This window comes from Podarcis filfolensis, assembly GCF_964270895.1.
Source record: "Podarcis filfolensis genome assembly, chromosome: 6".
NCBI lineage: Eukaryota > Metazoa > Chordata > Lepidosauria > Squamata > Lacertidae > Podarcis > Podarcis filfolensis.
In genome coordinates this window covers 4,149,666-4,167,565 of record NC_139609.1, presented here as the reverse complement: position 1 = coordinate 4,167,565, position 17,900 = coordinate 4,149,666, and the positions used below count along the sequence as shown (strand labels likewise).

At 40.4% G+C, this 17,900-nt stretch overlaps 1 protein-coding gene across 2 annotated transcripts in view; it reads left to right on the top strand.

Annotated features, from left to right (window-relative positions):
• Positions 1 to 15,917, top strand: part of COP1 (COP1 E3 ubiquitin ligase) — a 97,582-nt gene extending 81,665 nt beyond the window's left edge. For both annotated transcript variants that reach the window (XM_083621602.1, XM_083621603.1), the window contains exons 19-20: positions 12,911 to 12,955; positions 14,811 to 15,917. In XM_083621602.1, the coding sequence (XP_083477728.1) occupies positions 12,911 to 12,955; positions 14,811 to 14,828 (63 nt within the window). In that variant the 3' untranslated portion in view covers positions 14,829 to 15,917. The remainder of the gene's footprint in view (positions 1 to 12,910; positions 12,956 to 14,810) is intronic.
• The last annotated feature ends 1,983 nt before the right edge of the window (positions 15,918 to 17,900 follow it).

Genomic DNA, 17,900 nt, shown 5'->3' with positions numbered 1-17,900 from the left:
GTGCAGTCTGCTTTCAGTGAAAAGTTTTCTGTTTCGCAGTAGTGCCAATATGCACTTGGACTGCCTTTCCCGCTCAGTTTTGTCCCTAAACAGCAGAAGAGACTTGCTTAGCCTGTTATGAGTTAGACAAGAAGCTCAGTCGTTAATGTAACATTTACAAGCAAGTGCGTGCTACTGAAAAAGAGTGATGTTTTGTGCCAAGTAATTTTAATGTCACAGTTTCTCAAAAGAATTGCAAATTGTGCCAGTGTGTATTTGCATATAATACTTATTAAGAGTACAGTTCCTATCACCTTCTAGATCCCCACAGTGGATGCCGTTTCTTATGTGAATAATTGGAAAAGGTGCCCAGCTGACTGTAGCAACTCTTTACTCATTATTACCACCTCAGGAGTCCCACTCTTGAGATCAACATGAGCCTGTCATGGTGTTATTATTAGTGGCACAGTTGCCGACTCAAATTTCAGTGTTTTGACACTTCAGTCCTTCTGCAAGGCCCTTTAGATAATGTGATTATGCAGAGTGCAGGATTTAGAATTCATTTGAATCTTTTTTTAGCAGGCTCATCACAATTCCCATTTGCTACCTTCTTACCACAGGTAGGGCTCTCTAGAGATTCTTGTCCAGGAAATTGTTTCTCACTAACAGAAAGGAGATCTAGGAAAAGGTCCCATGCCACCATTCCTCGGTCTGTGTGGTATTATTGCAATTAGCAGCCGTATGTTTCTCTTGAGTTCAGAAGTCAAGCTTGCAGAACAACTCTTCATCACACTTCTGCATAGTCTTAATTACAAAACCAACCACATCTTAATTGTCTTTTAACTTTGTGAGATTGGCAGAAGAACAGCCACAAAGCTTATGATTTGTTTTTGGTTTTTTTTAAATTATCTCAGAGAAAATAATGGTGCCTTTATTATCCTGTGCAGAACGACATTGCTCAATGTTCCATCCATTCACTTTTGAAAATTACTAGAAAACAGCTTTCCTAAGAGCTTGGGTCCTGATTTTCACTCCTGTTATGATTTGTTTTCTTACTATTATACCTTCGATATTTTCTAGTCAGGCAGAGGCAAATGAGATTCAAGTTGTTACTTAAATTTGAGAATGGGCTTGAAATATTTGGAGGCTGAAAAGCAGGGTGAACCAAGACTGTATGCGGTGAAATAGATAGGCAATAGTTGGGTTTTTTGTCATTTTGCAGGATTGGGGAAGACAAAGTCCGACAGCAGTTCTTTCAGAATGGCATAACTGCCAGCACTTGTGATATGTGAAACCATGCTATTTCTTTTTGTGCGGTAGAACCAGCTTTTTCAGATTTATTGCCTGTGTCACAAAATATGTTTTAAGTATGCCAGATGGTTATTTTGGTCATCATAGATGTAATAGCTACTGTTCCTTAAGTACGAACATGAGATTGTGATTGGATTGTAGCATATTTCTCCCACACTTTCACCCACCTCTCCACAATTTACCAATTCATTTAAATATTTGACTCCTTTATTTTAGTACCCAAAGTTAAGAGCAAATAGTGGTTGATATATGTTGGCATTGATCTTAGTTGTAGTCTCCCCTTGCTAGGGTTTGCCTCTTCCAAGTCTGCCAATTGTTAATTACCCCTTTTTTAACATTACTAGCTCTGAAAACAAGGCATGTGACCTGACTTCTTACATGTTATTTTCCCAGTGGGATATAGTGTATACAGTATCTGTCTGGCGTTTACAAATATATATTATAATCTAGGGCAAGTACACTCAGTTTTTATAGCAATTTAAAATGTGAGATTTCTGGAGAGGTGATTTTCTTCTCGCATCCAATTCAGAAAATAATATGCAAATGTAGGTACGCATATGCGCTTGCATCTACAGCTGCAACTACACACACACACACACACACACACACACACACACACACATGTTTTCTGAGACATATATTTATAAACTAGATTCAAGAGCATTGTGTTCCACTTATCAGCAATTGTATCATTATAAAAGTAATTACCTGGATTAAAACACTAGTTGAACACAAATTGCAATTGATAGACTTTAGTGTTAAAATTGTTTTTCTGTAATTCAGATTGATAATCCATGTCAGTTGCAGGTGCCTCAGATCTGTTTTGACCCAAATTGTAATGCCAACCAGCTCCCAGCGTCACACTCACCTTCTGGATAGTAAAATACATTCTCCTGCTGCCACTGAAATCACTTACTTTATCTTATTAGTATATTTTCCTGTTAATTAATAACCCTGAAAGGGGTGCAGAGACTGAAAAATTTAGAAAGCATGCAAGATGTAAAATGCCTTTTATCCAAGGCAAGTGGAAGAGCTTAACTAGTATTATTTAGCACAGGGTTCCTGAATTGGCTTTTGTCAAGCAGAGAAAATTATTAGTCACAGGGCACAATTGATCAGGCATGTCTTATGTATAAACTCTCTTGAAATGAATTCACAGAGTCTCTACGCTCTTCTTATTTATGAAAAAATAAATAAACTTCAAGATGATATTAAAAAGGTATGAATAAAACTAACCATGCCAGAAATACAGTTTGATACAACAATATCAAAATAAACATATCTTTCTGTGTGTGCTATGAGTTTCACAGTGGGGCAGTTCTGTGCCATTGGATGTGTATGTATGTTTTGTGTGGGATGTATGTACTAAACATTGCAATTCTGCTTCTTCCATTGATTGGGCTTGTGCAGGAGGTTCCTTTTGTGGATCTCTCTTTGAAAGCAGCAGGTCAGTACTAAATTCAAATAAACAGTATTATTAAATGTTACCCACAAAAAATGGAAACACAAAAAACTTTCAGCCCAGACCCTTAAGATCATGTACTCTTGTCCCGGCTCTATTGCAGAAGTTGTAAGCACAGAGGATTCAAAGTTTATTTATGAGAAATATTCATAAATACTGTTTATGACAATATAATATAATTTTAAAATAAACAAACAAGAATACAGTGGTACCTCTAGTTATGAACTTAATTCATTCTGGAGGTGCTTTCTTAACCTGAAACTGTTATTGACTAGACGCGTGCTTTCGCTAATGGGGCCTCTTGCTGCTGCTACACCGCTGGCACACAATTTCCGTTCTCATCCTGGGGCAAAGTTCTCAACTTGAGGAAACTGAAGCATTTGTCACCTGAGGCGTTTCTAACTCGAGGTACCACTGTAATAGCTCAGTCAGTAAAGCATGAGACTCTTAAATCTCAGTGTTGTCAGTTTAAGCCGCACGTTGGGTGAAAGATTCCTGCAGTGTAGAGGATTGGACTAGTCACTAGATGATCCCCGTGATCCCTCCAACTCTACAATTCTATGATTCTGTGAAAACAGAAATATTCTAATTTTTTATTAAACATAATTGTTGCTCCCCCCAAAAAAAAAGCCCCAAAAAAGTGATTTGCAAAATAAATAATTAATGCATATGTAGAACCAGCATAAAATAAAACAGAGAAAGATATTTTCTTAATTGCCCTCATAAGCTTGGTGGCACAGGGGAGTGTTCACAGTCATTTAAAGGTTAAAGCAGAAGGCTCCTCCTGAATTTTTAGACCGATGATACTGATGCCTCAGTTTCTTGTTGCTGTCAGATGAGCCTCGCTCACTTGGGATGACCAATCACGCTCCTGCAGATGGGCCCAGTTGTAAGAAGAGAGTCTAAAATGCCATGGATATTGGATGAAAAGGTCATAATGGTGTAGGATTCCATGGTATATTGGGAAAACTACTAAAAGCAAAGAGGAAGAGCTTGAATTATGACAAGTGGAATGCGCTAGGTACAATGAAGCATGCAGAAATTTTATGGGGTCAAATAAATCCTTGAAAAATGCAAAGAGAATTTGATTTTCAGAAAAGGTTAGAGCAATTACTCAAATTATGAGGTTATCCAGGTTATGGTCTACAAGGAAGTCTCAGAGGTGGCATTGATGACACCATTGTTTTGGGAGACCTTAGCATCGAGGTCATGTCTTCCTTGTCAGGTATGGCTTAAGATTTCATGGCTTCCCTGTGATAACCATTAAAGCAAATTCAAAGCATACACCCACCCACCAAAGAATTCTGGGAACTGTAATTTAACCCTCACAGACCTAGTGTTCCTAGTACCCTCAATAAGCTACAGTTACAGTCCCCAGAATTCTTTGCAGATGGGTACAGTGGTACCTCGTGTTACATACCACCCCTCTTACGAATGCTGCAGGTTACGCGCTCCACTAACCTGGAAGTAGATGCCCCTTGTTGCGACCTTTGCCCCAGGATGTGAGCGGAAGTCGTGCTTCAGCAGCACTGCAGCAGCGGGAGGCACCATTAGCGAAAGCGTGTCTCATGTTACGAGTGGTTTCCTGTTAGGAACGGACCTCCAGAATGGATTAAGTACGTAGCACAAGGTACCAGTGTATATGCTTTAAAGGTCTGCTTTGTATGCCTTAGATTATAATTGGCCCAGTCCATTAGTCAGATACACAGTCCCATCCATCCTGGTGGTGTGTACAGGACAGGATGCTGATGATCTGAAGGTAGAAAAGCTTTCTCTGAGTTGGAACTTGTGGGCAAGGAGATGTGAGACCAACCTGCTGTATGCTTGACGCTTGCCCACCTTGGTTGCTTAAAGTATCTGGATGGGTCTTGGAAGCAGTTAATTATGCCATTAAATAGAGGTGGTTCCCACAGTCCCGAAATCCACAAAATAAAAAAGTTCAGATCTAGACTTGCTTGTCCAAGGACATGCTTTCCAGTAACTGTGAGAGGACATGCTTTCCAGTAACTTTCTTTAATTCCCATTCGCTTCGTTCGCTTTGTCCTGCAAATTTGGTGTGAAGATGCACTCATCCCAGAACACTGAAAAGAGATATTTTCCCTATTTTCATTACTGAAAATCGTGAGGCAACCTCACTCAGTGTCTCATGTTGTCATTTTTACTTGGCAGTGTTGAGAAATGACATCTCTAAAAGCTTCCATGTGCTTCTCCATATGGCGTGTGTCCTACTGAGATGTCCCATGAGTAGGCACACTTTCCTGTTTATCTGTTGATATTGAGGGGTTGGGGAAAGAATCAGTGTTATGTTTTACAATATTGCCACTGCAATGCAACCTGTCGAGGCACAGTTAGCAAGATAAAGGGGCGTAAGTGGAAGAAAAAGAAATAATTACAATGCCTATAGCCTTTTGAAAAATTCTGTTAGATGAAAGTGCTAGTGTCAGATATCATGGTTTAATTGATGAAATGTCCCAGCCAGGGGGAAAGGTGGGAGATAAGTAAACATCATCTTCATCGTGTGTGTGTGTGTGTGTGTGTGTGTGTGTGTGTGTATTGGGCACCATCTCTCTTCTAAAATACATGGGGTTGATTCATGTATCTTATAATATCAAGTGAGCAATGTTCAAAACACAGGGTTTTTTTAACATAGATTCCAAAATTTCTCTTAGAATTCTAGCAATATTGGGTCATGTTTCTGATCCTCACTGCTGGCTTTGAAGCCATTAGCGGTGTGACAGAGAGTTCTTACAGAACTCTTGTAACAATCCCCAAATTTCTCCCTGCTGTTGTATAGTATCCCTGAAGTCCCCTTCCTCCTCCTCCTATACTATTATGGCTTTGGTATTATATTTTTAATCCATTACCCATGGCATTGTTAAGAAATAGTAATAAGCTGTTACCAGTTCTGTTGATCCTGAGTGTAGTTCAAGCAATAAATCAAAATTATAAGGTAGGTTCATAATTGAAGCTGCATGACTCCCCTGAGACAAGGTCACAGAACTGTGCATGGAATTCTGCTTTCCCCCCTAACAGTAGGAATCTGTATTTCTAATTATATTAGCAAACCCATTCTCCCAAGTGCTGGTCCTTGTGTAATCAAAGTGGCAGCGGCATCCACACACAAGGAGATGTCAGCAGTCTTGGAGAACCTCAAGGTTTACAAAAGTACAAAAAAGATTAGAAGAAAGATTCCTAAAGTGGAAGGGTCCCAAAACAGCCCAGGGCAGACTGAGCATGCTCAGTGGCCACAGAATGCTGACTGACCCTTAAGGGTAGGGAATGGAAAACACGAAAGAGGAGAAATGGAGTATCTTGAAGACGCAGACCCTACACTACAACATTTTGTTGTAACCAGGAATAACATTTCTCTTGAATTCAACTTGGGTTCTGTGTGATGGGCAGTTTCAAGTTAGTGTTCAGTTAGAAGTTACTCAGGAACAGGGGTAGGCAACCTAAGGCCTGGGGGCCGGATCCTGCCCAATCACCTTCTAAGTCCTGCCCGCGGATGGTCCGGGAATCAGCATGTTTTTACATGTGTAGAATGTGTCCTTTTATTTAAAATGCATCTCTGGGTTATTTGTGGGGCCTGCCTGGGCGTTTTTACATGAGTTGAATGTGTGCTTTTATTTAAAATGCATCCCATTTAAAATGGGTTACTTGTGGGGCATAGGAATTCGTTCATCCCCCCCCCCAAAAAAAATATATATAGTCCGGTCCACCACATGGTCTGAGGGACAGTGGACCGGCCCATGGCTGAAAAAGGTTGCTGACCCCTGCTCAAGAACAACAAAGCAGAAGAAAGCTGCATTAAACAAGCTTTCCCTAAATTAACTTAATTGCAGAAGCCCTTAAATGACCTGCACTCTGTGTGTTCTTTAAAAATAAAATTTCTGCATGAGCTAACAGTAATTCTGACCTGGATTAAACCTGCCTTTTTAATTAATTTTCCTTTTGTTTCTTTATTTATATGCATTAACATGTGTTTAATTTAAGATGTAATGTAGCCAGGAGCTTGGAATGCAAAGGGGGATGTAATAAAGGGTCTCTTAATAATGGCTCTTTGTAAAATTGGAAGCTGAACACACCTCCAATATGGGCAAACAAAATGTCTTTTGTCTACACTTTCAGCCTTCCTTGAGTAAAATGAAGGATTCTGCCTGGTTTTGCAGAGCCAGCTGATCCAGATTATTCCCCTTTATGTATATTTAAAATCTGTGCACAATCCCTGGTGCTATAGGCATTGTTATAGCCTGGTCTGCAGTGATGAGTTGGCATTGAGGACAGCAGAATAGAACCATGCAGACATTGCTCTTCTTATGCGAAGGGCTAAGTATAGCTGGTTTTAGCTTTTTAAAATGCCATCATCATCATAGTGGCATGACTTTCCTATTTCTTTCTACAGAATGCTTATAGTATTTCAGCTAATAGTCTGGAATAGTCAGAAAACTTTAAACTAAATCCTCAGATTTTCTAACTCTGAGCATCCTCTTTACATGGTTCCTTGAAGTTTCTACTGCATTAAATAACAAATGTAACCTGCAAAAAAATATGTAGCATGTCATCAGTACCTAGACCAAAGTACCTCTGAGCAACTTACAGAATGCAAATCTAAATGGCATGAAACATTAAAACCCAGTGTAAAAAACAGCAGTACACAAGACCTAAAGTGCACATCCAAAGTGTGTGTGTTAAAAAGGAAGTGTACAAAAAGAGCCCACAGACATAGCCAGTTACCCTCCAATTAAGGACTGATGGCCTTGGGTAAAATGTTTTTGCCTGGCACCTAAAACAGAGAATGAGTGCCAGCCATGTCCCATGGGAAGAGCATTCCCAAAGCAGGGAGCTATACAACATTAGAGGACTCAGGTTTGCGGTTGGTTGTAGCCCAGGACCAGAATGTTTCCTGTCTATGGGCTGGATAGTGGGGAAAGTGTCGTTTCCCCTTCTAATCAACAAACATCCTTGCCTAATGAATGGGAGGGGATATTTAATCTCATGGCATACGGTAGCGGATGCCACCGCTGTATACCAATTGCAGCAGATCCCAACTACATATAACACTCTATAATAACCAGCATAGGTTATCTTTTGGATTTTGTGTGAGGGAACTCTTAGATACTTGGAGACTCAGGCAGAAGTTGAACAAATAAGAAAGTTTTTTTTAACAGAACCTAAAACAAAGGATGTATCAAGAGGTAATGTTCTTTCAGGAAACAGTTATTGATAATTATACTAAATTTATTGGATGTTACAGGCTTCTAAACAAGGTAGTAAATGCACAGCTTCTTTCAAACTCCAGTTGTTTAGGTGTTTTCCCCCTAAATTGCAAATCTATATTCTTCTTTGTTGAGGGCCTCCCACTGGAAGCATATCTTGACACCAATGCTTTCAGTGTTATGGTACCAGTCGAAGACTTGTCTCCTTGTCTGTGCATTTTATGCTGCCGCCATTGGGAATTGATGTTTATTTTAACTAAGTTCCAGTCTGCCCTGGTACCATTTGCATTAGTGTCACCAAGTGTGTGGGAAGAATAGGCAGATGGTGTCAATGTATGCCCTTTACTGTCTCCTCTAATTCCTCTTTAGCTTGGTTGCCTTCGTTCCAATTGATGTTCCATCCAATAATGAGGATGATGGTGCAGGTTCTCAATTGAGTTAACCTTGGCATTAATACTTCACATTATTAAATTTCAGTCTCATCATGTCAATAAATCAGTTATATGTGCACATCTAATTAACTATCCAATCAGTAAAAACAATGCTTCAAATTATTACAGTGTATTTCATCAGGGAATCCAAAAGCCATGTTGTGAATTTCAGCCATGTAGAGGGGCCTCCGTCAGGTAGTTAAGGAATATATGGGAGCCACAGATCAGCAGATGGGGGCATTGTGACCATCTGATTTACCCCAAGGTGAAATATATCAGTGGTGGGGCTCGCAAGAGTTTTTCCAGAGGATATATATGGAGATTATCCCTTCATCTGATTCACTAACTGAAACACTAGGCATTTCCCGCAATTATTTTAATTGTGCATTTTCATAAATAGAATTACCCTTGTTCTCCATTACCTTGAATTGAAAAGACTAGTCTTGAAATCCTATGGCCATCAGACTTAGAATTTTCGCTCGGTAACTATCTCAACCATTACATCTCCTTAAGGAAGAAGTGTCTTTATTTCATTTCCCTTATGCAGCTCATCCAAAAGAGAATTATTGTACTATAGGTTGATACCTTCAATTATTCACTAATGCTCAAACAGCATGCATTGCAACAAAGAACGCCCTCTAATCACTCCCCACAGCATGGTAACATCACTTCTGGGGAACATAATGGTTTCTCCTTTAGTGATAGGCTATGTGATATTACTGCCAACTCCACTAGGGATTTTAGTCCTTGTTGTACATAATAAAAATCCTTTTATTATTTTTTCTGGAGAGAGTGGTCCATTTGTACAATAAGTGGATGAATGCTTTTAAGCAGATTTTAAAAAGCTTAAAACAGTTGTTCTACATGAATATATGGTGTTTCTACCATTTGGTTCTGTGTTCTGAACTTGAACAATTTTTTTGCCTGTCAGCAGGTTCCAGTGTTGATAGGCATTATAGAGAAGGCTCCTGTTTTGCTAATGCTTTGCTCTTTTCCTGAGAGCAGTCTGTGGCTGCATTCCCACTGGGGAAAATGGCAGCCATTTACTCAGGGGCACGAGTATGAATGTTGAAATGCTGCCTATTTATAGAGACAATTTGAATGCTTTCAGTACTATTTTATAACTTGCACAAAACAGTAGCTGGTTTTTCTTTTTAAAAAAATCAATAAGGCTTGGCAGCTAGAATGAAAGGTTGCATTGTAACACGTGGGTAGATGCAATATTCAGGGGAATAAAAAGAGATGTGGGAACAACTGAGAGTTTCTGCTGGGCAAACAGGGCTTGGTAACAAATTGAATGCTTCATTTGGAAAACTCAGGATCTCGTTGAGATTCTAAAAATGATGTCAGCAGGTAAGAAAAACTAAAGAACTTGACAGCTAATGAAAACAGCAATATAATCTCAAATATGAGTCATTTCATGCTTTTGAAATGTGATGCTTTCAGACATGCTGAAAAGTGGTCTTGGGTCAAGGGCACGCTGCTTTTGTTTTGTATTCATTGCTGCATGCATGAGACCTGAGAACCAAACTAGGCACGACTCAGGAAATTCATGAATAGAATCTCCAACTTTTTAAACTTAACCCAGAAGGTAGAAGGCATCTTCAGGGTGAGGATAATTCAGATTAAGATAATTACATGGCAAGAATTGACCAGTGACCCCTTTTGAACATTTTAAAAGTGGGGATCTTATTCACTAATCCCCTACACAATACCTAGTCTGGCTCTAAAAGGGGTCAAAAAGAGAGTTAGAGTTTTTAAGAAGCAACAATACATTTGAGAATTTCAGAAAGAAGTTGAGAGACGACAGTATGTTGGTTGGCCCCCCAGAAGAACTATAGCTGCCACCAACCCAGCAAGCATGGCCAGTGGCCAGTGATGATGGGGAGTGCAGTTCAACAACATCTGCAAGGCCAAAGGTTCCCACACCTAGCTTAAAGGAATAACAGAAAGGAATGAGAGGATGATAAACAGCAGCTATCGATTTCACAGAGGGGAAAATTGAGACAAGAGGGCCAAGTGATAGAATGAGGAGTGTTCTTAAAGAAAAATTAGGGGAAATAAATTAGTAGTAATAGTAGTAGTAATTTGTACCCCACCCATCTGATTGGTTGGAGAATCCGTAGGAGTAAAAAATTAAACACATGGAAGAAATGCTGCTGGTAAAGTCTTGTGCAAAGCCTTGATGGGAGATGTTCTGGGGGCAGGTTTAGTGAATTAAGGGTAGAAAAATTCCAGGTTTTCTGAGAAGAGGAGAGGGTTATACAAGAGAATTTTATTTATTATGAGAGAAGAGAAAAGGAGAATATTCACAAATAGTCTGGATAACCATTACAAGAATATTATTTACATGACTGAGGTGTGGTTTCTACAGCCTAGAAAGCAAATTTCTGAACTGAAATGAAGTTATCACATCGCAGAGGTAAGAGGGATAGCCCCTTCCCTTAGCCTGGTAAAAAGGGGGGGGGTAGATGTCCTCTTTTTCAAGGACACGTCCTCTTTTTCATGGGTAGAGTCATCATAGCGATCCATAGCTAAAAGTAGAAGTTGTCAAATGTGTACTCTTTTTTGCTCTTCAAAATATGGCAACCCTAAGTTAGAGAAGTATGTCTGACCCTATCATTGTTTGTTTTTAGATAAGCAGTGAAACTTTTATCACAGTTGGGCTTTCAGGGTATTGCTTTTTTAATTGGCTACTTCTTTTAATATTTCCCCATAACTTTACTATTCTATAATATTTTACAGTTTATAAGGCACATTGGCAACCTACAGGAGGGATATAAATGCTAGAAATTTTAAAAACTGAATATTATTAAACCATCATATCACATTCTAATGTTATGGAACATTAAAATGTCCTCTAAATCAATATCTAATTCAAAAAGCAGAAGTTGCGATATCCATCTTACTCGTGTGGACAACACTGATCTTAGAATTTGGAAAATTTACAAAGCTGTGATTTATTTTTATTTTTAGCTCATAGGCCAAGAAGGAATGTCTGAAAAGAGTCATCCTTGTGGACACACACACACACACAAACACACATGTATTCAAACTGGTCCAACATAGCTTTGTTAGAAGCTTGGATTAAAGGAATTTACATCAGTCAGTTCACTATTTCTTGAAGCTCCTAACATCAGTTCAGAGCCACTCATCTGGTTGTTTGTGGTGTACAAGAATCGCTTTAATGCGATTAGGCAGGGATGTTTTACAAAAGATAAGCTTTAGAAGGAAAAGCAGACATGTTTTGAGCCATTTCTAAAGAAAGAGAGGGAAAGTAACAAATACGTTCAAAAAGAGCATGCCAGGCATAAGTAGAAAGAGGAGAGGGAAATTTGTAATGTTTGATATGACAAGAGATCTTGCGCCTAACTACAAATTAAATTCATGATATGCCTAGGCTAGAATATAATATAATAGGAAGGTGAAGTTGAGCTAGACTTTTGAGAAATCTAAAAGTGGAAGCCAAAGGTTTCTCAATTGAATGAAAGATGAAATTGTGGTTGTGTCCTTCTTAGCTTCGAGATGTAACCAACATTTGTTCTTGACTGAATGATGAGCCCAGGTTCAGGTGACAGACTCAATCCAACAAACATCATTTTGAAAGCATCTCTTTATGTTTGGCAATTGGTGAGCTTAGACAAGGCACCTGAGACCTGTTGTTGTTGTTGTTTAGTCGTTTAGTCTGTCTGACTCTTCGTGACCCCCTGGACCAGAGCACGCCAGGCACTCCTGTCTTCCACTGCCTCCCGCAGTTTGGTCAAACTCATGTTAGTAGCTTCGAGAACACTGTCCCACCATCTCGTCCTCTGTTGTCCCCTTCTCCTTGTGCCCTCCATCTTTCCCAACATCAGGGTCTTTTCCAGGGAGTCGTCTCTTCTCATGAGGTAGCCAAAGTATTGGAGCCTCAGCTTCAGGATCTGTCCTTCCAGTGAGCACTCAGGGCTGATTTCCTTAAGAATGGAGAGGTTTGATTAGCTTGCAGTCCATGGGACTCTCCTCCAGCACCATAATTAAAAAGCATCAATTCTTTGGCAATCAGCTTTCTTTATGCTCCAGCTCTCACTTCCATACATGACTACTGGGAAAACCATAGCTTTAACTATATGGACCTTTGTCGGCAAGGTGATGTCTCTGCTTTTTAAGATGCTGTCTAGGTTCGTCATTGCTTTTCTCCCAAAATTTTGTGACTGCTGTCAACATCTGCAGTGATCATGGAACCTTTTGTACTAGTGGCTAAAAAACAAAGTAAACTTTGTATTTATTGTTTAGCTCCCACACAAACAGATCTGGATGTGATTTCATATTTGTATGTTACTTTGAAATACATTCTGCTTTTCTCTAAATGGTTTCCTAACTTTTTCAGGTGCAGTGTTTTTAAAAGATAAGTCAGATAGCAACTTCTCCTTAAAGTTGGAATCTCAGAATCAAAAGTGATTTAAGTATACAAGCAGCCACGTCCCCTTCCTAGTGCCTGCAGCATAACCCTGATGACTTTTCTTGTTTTCCAGGAGTCCAATGTGCTGATTGCTGCTAACAGTCAGGGTACAATTAAGGTAAGTTAGTCTATGCCACTCAATTAGTAGCCACAAGGTAACTGAAAATTGGAAAAGCCCATTCCTGGAGTTCCTCCTTACTCCCAAGTGTTTATAATGTGAAGTGATTTATTTGCATCTGCTGTAGGCTAGGGGTGTGGGAATAGAGTGAGCTTGGAGATCAAATATGCCCAAATAATGAAAAGGTGAGGAGTGTAACAGTGTCCAGAAGGCCATTCAGGGCCTCTTTGGAAGGCAATGAAACATGAGAAGATTATTCCATTTTGTTATGGTCTCTGTGCAAGTTGCACATGAAGAATGCTGCACCAACACAGCTAAGAACTCTGGAGCTTAGAGTTCTGGAAATGTGCTAGATACTCCCAGTCCATCTAAGAAAATGATGATCTCACTCAGCAGCAGTACTTTGAACCTTGGCATCTCATTGCCTTGGTGAGCACTCTTGTGCCCTTTCTGGACTTGTTCAGAAGCTGACTCCATCTCTGTTACAGTGCATCTAGATAATTTGAATAATTGAGCTGGTTAGCTAGGTAAATTATAACACTAAAAGGAAATTGAGCTAAAAGCTAGGGTATTTCCCTGCTGATAATCTGCCTTTCTTCTGGCCAGCTACAAATCCCGAAAGTAGCTTTGGAAAAGAAGCTCAGAGCTTGAAAACAACCTTGAATGGGGTTGCCTTAAGTGCTCCCATTTTCTTGTTATTAAGCACCATTTAAATGATTCTTCTATGAGTTTCTCCCTTTATAGTCCACAAGGCTGTCACATATTTGCTGTGCAAATCTGTACTGGGAGATGGTTATCCACCTTCAACTTGCTGGTTTGTAGTAATTATATTAAGCCTGAAGTCAGTACAGATATTGGTGGGAGAATTGGTTGTGAGCTTACCCACCTGTCATTTCTAACATTCTTTAAAGGGAACCTTTGAAAGACTGAGATCGTAACATTCTACCCTATGTGCATTTTGTACTTAGAAACACTCTCTACCTTGTGCCAAAGGTTCCTTAAGCAATACCTTCATGGATTGCAGTACTAAATGACATGAGAATGAAAGGGACTAGACCAGGGATCACCAGCCTATGGCCCGGGGGCTGGCATGCAGCGACTCCCGCCACCCACTCAGGGACCCACTTCCAGGTCGGAGAAGCACTGGAAATAGCTTGTGCGCATGTGCACGGGCCTCCTCTGACCCGGATGTGTACCAGAAATAGCATTTGCGCATGTGCAACGTGTGCGCCAAACGCTATTTCCGGTGCACATCCAGGTCAGAGGAGGCCCGTGCACATGCGCACAAGCTGTTTCCGGTGCTCCTCCGACCCAGAAGTGCGCCGGAAATAGTGTGTGTGTGTGCACGCATATGGGCGTGTGCTCCCCTGCCCTATGGCCCGCTGCACAATTGTCGCTGGAGACACCGGCCCAAGGCAAGGAAAGCTTGGAGACCCCTGGACCAGACCACTTTCAAGGGCCACATTAGACAAGGAGCCACCTTTTCTATTCCTCAATAAAACAGGATGGGGATTCATGTGCAGTCTTTTCATGAAACAAGGAAATGAGCCAACAGACCTCACTTCATTGCTTCAGACTCTTTTTCTTCTAGCCTAGCTCACTTGTAGTATCGGGAGCTAGGCTAGGGGAAAGAGAAGTTCCCCTACCTCTGTTCATCCATGTTATCTGTGTCTTGTTAATAAAAACTGATTTTCTTCCTGCCTCCCACTTAATGCATGCAGCCATGTAAGCAACAAATATGGTTGCCTGCACCACCTCAAATATGTCCCTAAGCTAGAAGGTTGTTTGTGAATAAGGAAATAAAATGGTGTCTGCTTTTCCCTTATTAATTGTTTTCTACTTTTCTTTTAACCAGGTACTGGAGCTAGTATGAAAGATGTTCTCTCTCAAGGCTTTGAATACTTGATCCTGCTTTCATCGGGGATTCTCAGTGGGGCACAAAACCGAAGCTAACCTGCTCTTCCTTCTCAGAGTGATCACATTTTGGGGGGTTTGTTTTCACGTATGGGACACTCTTAGGACACTGTGGGAATCTGGGAAGCACCTGGGAATTCAGTACCACCCACATTAACTCCACAGACTTTGCTGCTGCTGGTTCTATTGCTTGTCTAATTTTTATGATGGGGGAGGGAGACGTGGATTATTTTAAATAAAAGTGGATGCTGAAAAATGAATAGTCAAAAGTTCATTGAGCCACACATAGAAGCAGATGGCCCTCTGATGATAGACATGGAGACAGGTTTGCCCTTGTACCAGGATTTTTTTCAAGGACTGACCTTCTGGATCACCACGTCTGTCCTTTTTTCTCTTCTCCCCCACTCCCCATTCCCACAAAGCGGGGAAACATCTGTTATCCTGACATGTGTCTTTCTAATTTGAGGCCATCAAGTAAAATTTGGTTTACTTGCTTTTGTTTTTGAAATGATTTATGAGTTCGGGCAGGTTTACTTTTCCAGACGCTGAAGCCTACCAGAGCAGTCTGTTTAACAAACATTAATTCCTCAATCCTGATGTGAGGGGACCACTTCTAAGTCCACGCAAGCGGCTCAGTCTCCAAGCCCACCTGCTGCATGGCCACTTCTCTGGACTGCCAGCTAAGTCAGGGTGCCATCAGTGAAGTGGGCATGTGTTGCTTGGGAGCAGAGTTGGCACCATTATCTCCTTGACAGGCCACCAAACTATCAATAATGACTTTCTGTCCCTTCTGATCTGAATTATATTGAAATTCTTTAACTGGAGGTGAAAGGCCACAAAGCCTGTCCACATATGGTCCAGTTTGTTCAACCCCTCCCTGCCACTAAACACCCCACCCCCCATTTGTGTCACTTGTAGAAGCCAAGCATTTTGAATGTTGTAATATATTTTGGGGACAGGCTATGGTAGCCTTATTTTTTAATAACCATGCATACACTTAATTGTACAAGTGAAGAGAATGGGGAAATAAACTGTGATTTCAAATGTTCCTTATTGTTAATTTGTCAGCCAAAAAGTGAAGGCTTGTTTGTTTGTGGAGGGTGGGGGGGTGTGGCATTTCGGAATACTTCACACCCCTAAAAAATAGGGCTACATTGTTTTATAGTTGAATTAATTAAATAGTTGGCTTAATCAGAAACAAAAATTTTAAAGGGTGATTTCAGTTAATTGGGTAGCAGATTTTTCCAAACAATCTTTTTCATGTAAGCACCGACACATACACACACACACACACACACACACACACTGCAGATGGCAAACATGAAAAGAAGCATTCACCTTTTCTCTCACATTGGATGGAATAAATCACACCAAGCCATGTGTGTATTCCCTGAAAAAAAGAAAAATATGCTTCTTGCTTAAGAAATGGAAAAGTAATTGACCAAAACACATGATTACCAATTTTATTTCCAGTTTCTTTAGCTGGATTGCAGTTCTAGTGAAGAGCGCATGGCAACATGTGGACAGCATGCTGTACTGAAATCTCATTTCCTGGCCAGGCCTGGTTTTAAATGGAATCCAGAGAACCCCAACTTTCATTTAAAAATAAATGGGCTTTTTCTCAGTCACAGCAGAAGAGAGTTTTCTACATGTATTTTCCACGCCATCCACCCACCCTTACTCAGAGGAGGAGAAGGCCACCTTCACATTACAATATTGACCTGGCTTTCTGGGGCTAGAGGAGGAGTTCCGTTTGGAATAAATAACTCCACATGATGTTACAGAAGTTCAACATGTCTTCCAGCATTTCTTTGGTATTTGTCACATACATGAAGGCGTTATTTCCATGTAAATCACATTCTAAAATTTTTTGCCTACAAATAGCTGATTCAGTTTTTTCTCTTCAACCATGTGAACTTTTTTAAAAAATGAAGGCATCAGTTTTTATAATTCTGATAAAAAAATATCTGGGAGCGGAATCTAGGGTGCTATGTTGATGGTACTGCCATAGCCATCTTGACTGGACTATTGCAGCCTCGCAAAATGTGATCGCATACCTGTGCCACTACTCCCTTCTGTTGTTGCCATCAGTCGCTTGGAGGGTGGACCCCCAGTTGTCAACCCACTGCCTTTTCAGTCTCTCTAGACATAGCAACACGGAATAATCTCTGGCTGCCACTCCAAAGAGTTGGAAGAAGTGAAAGATTAACCAAGGACAGAGAACGCTATGGTAGTCTTTACAACTGAAAGAGTGCTATCATTTATTTATTTTGTTACATTTATATCCTCCCCTTCCTCCAAGGAGCCGAAGAGGTGGTGTACAGGGTTCTCTTCCCATTTTGCCCTCAAAACAACCCTGTAAGACAAGTTAGACTGAGAGTCTGTGATTGGCCCAAGGTTATCCAGCTTCATGGCTGAGTGGGGATTTGAACATGATTCATCCTGGTCCAGTACGCTAACCACTATTCCCCTGTGCATGATGCAGTAATGATAATGTAGCAGGTATGAGAGAGGGACAGCAGCAATTAGATCTCATTTGGATACTCACTTGTTCCTCATCACCCAACAGTGATACTTAATTGCAGGGTTCATAGCTTCCAGACTGGGACACGGGTTAGATCAGTTACTGATACTCTTGTTTTGAACATGTGTAACGGAATGAATGAAAATTGCTTGTCTTTTTAATGCTTTTGCTCCCCCACACCTTATGAGGAAAGATGATTCTCAAGAGCACCTTGACCCAGGTGACATTTAACGCCCTCTGCATTTCTCAGTTTTTCTGGATTTAGGTATGAGGTGTGACCATCCATGTATGAACTTGAAATTAAGAAATACATTTAGCTGATCAGCAAAGGAAAGCCCGTTCACAAGGAAGAAATTCTAATTTCAGAGTTGCCTTCAAGGTTCAATTAGCCAAGCAATGGGTGTCAGTCTGGAAGGAAACATCTCATTCTTACACTGTGTCTCCATGGTAGTGCTTTGAAATGGCACCAGATTTCAGAATATTCTAGCATATTGATTCCAACAGTCT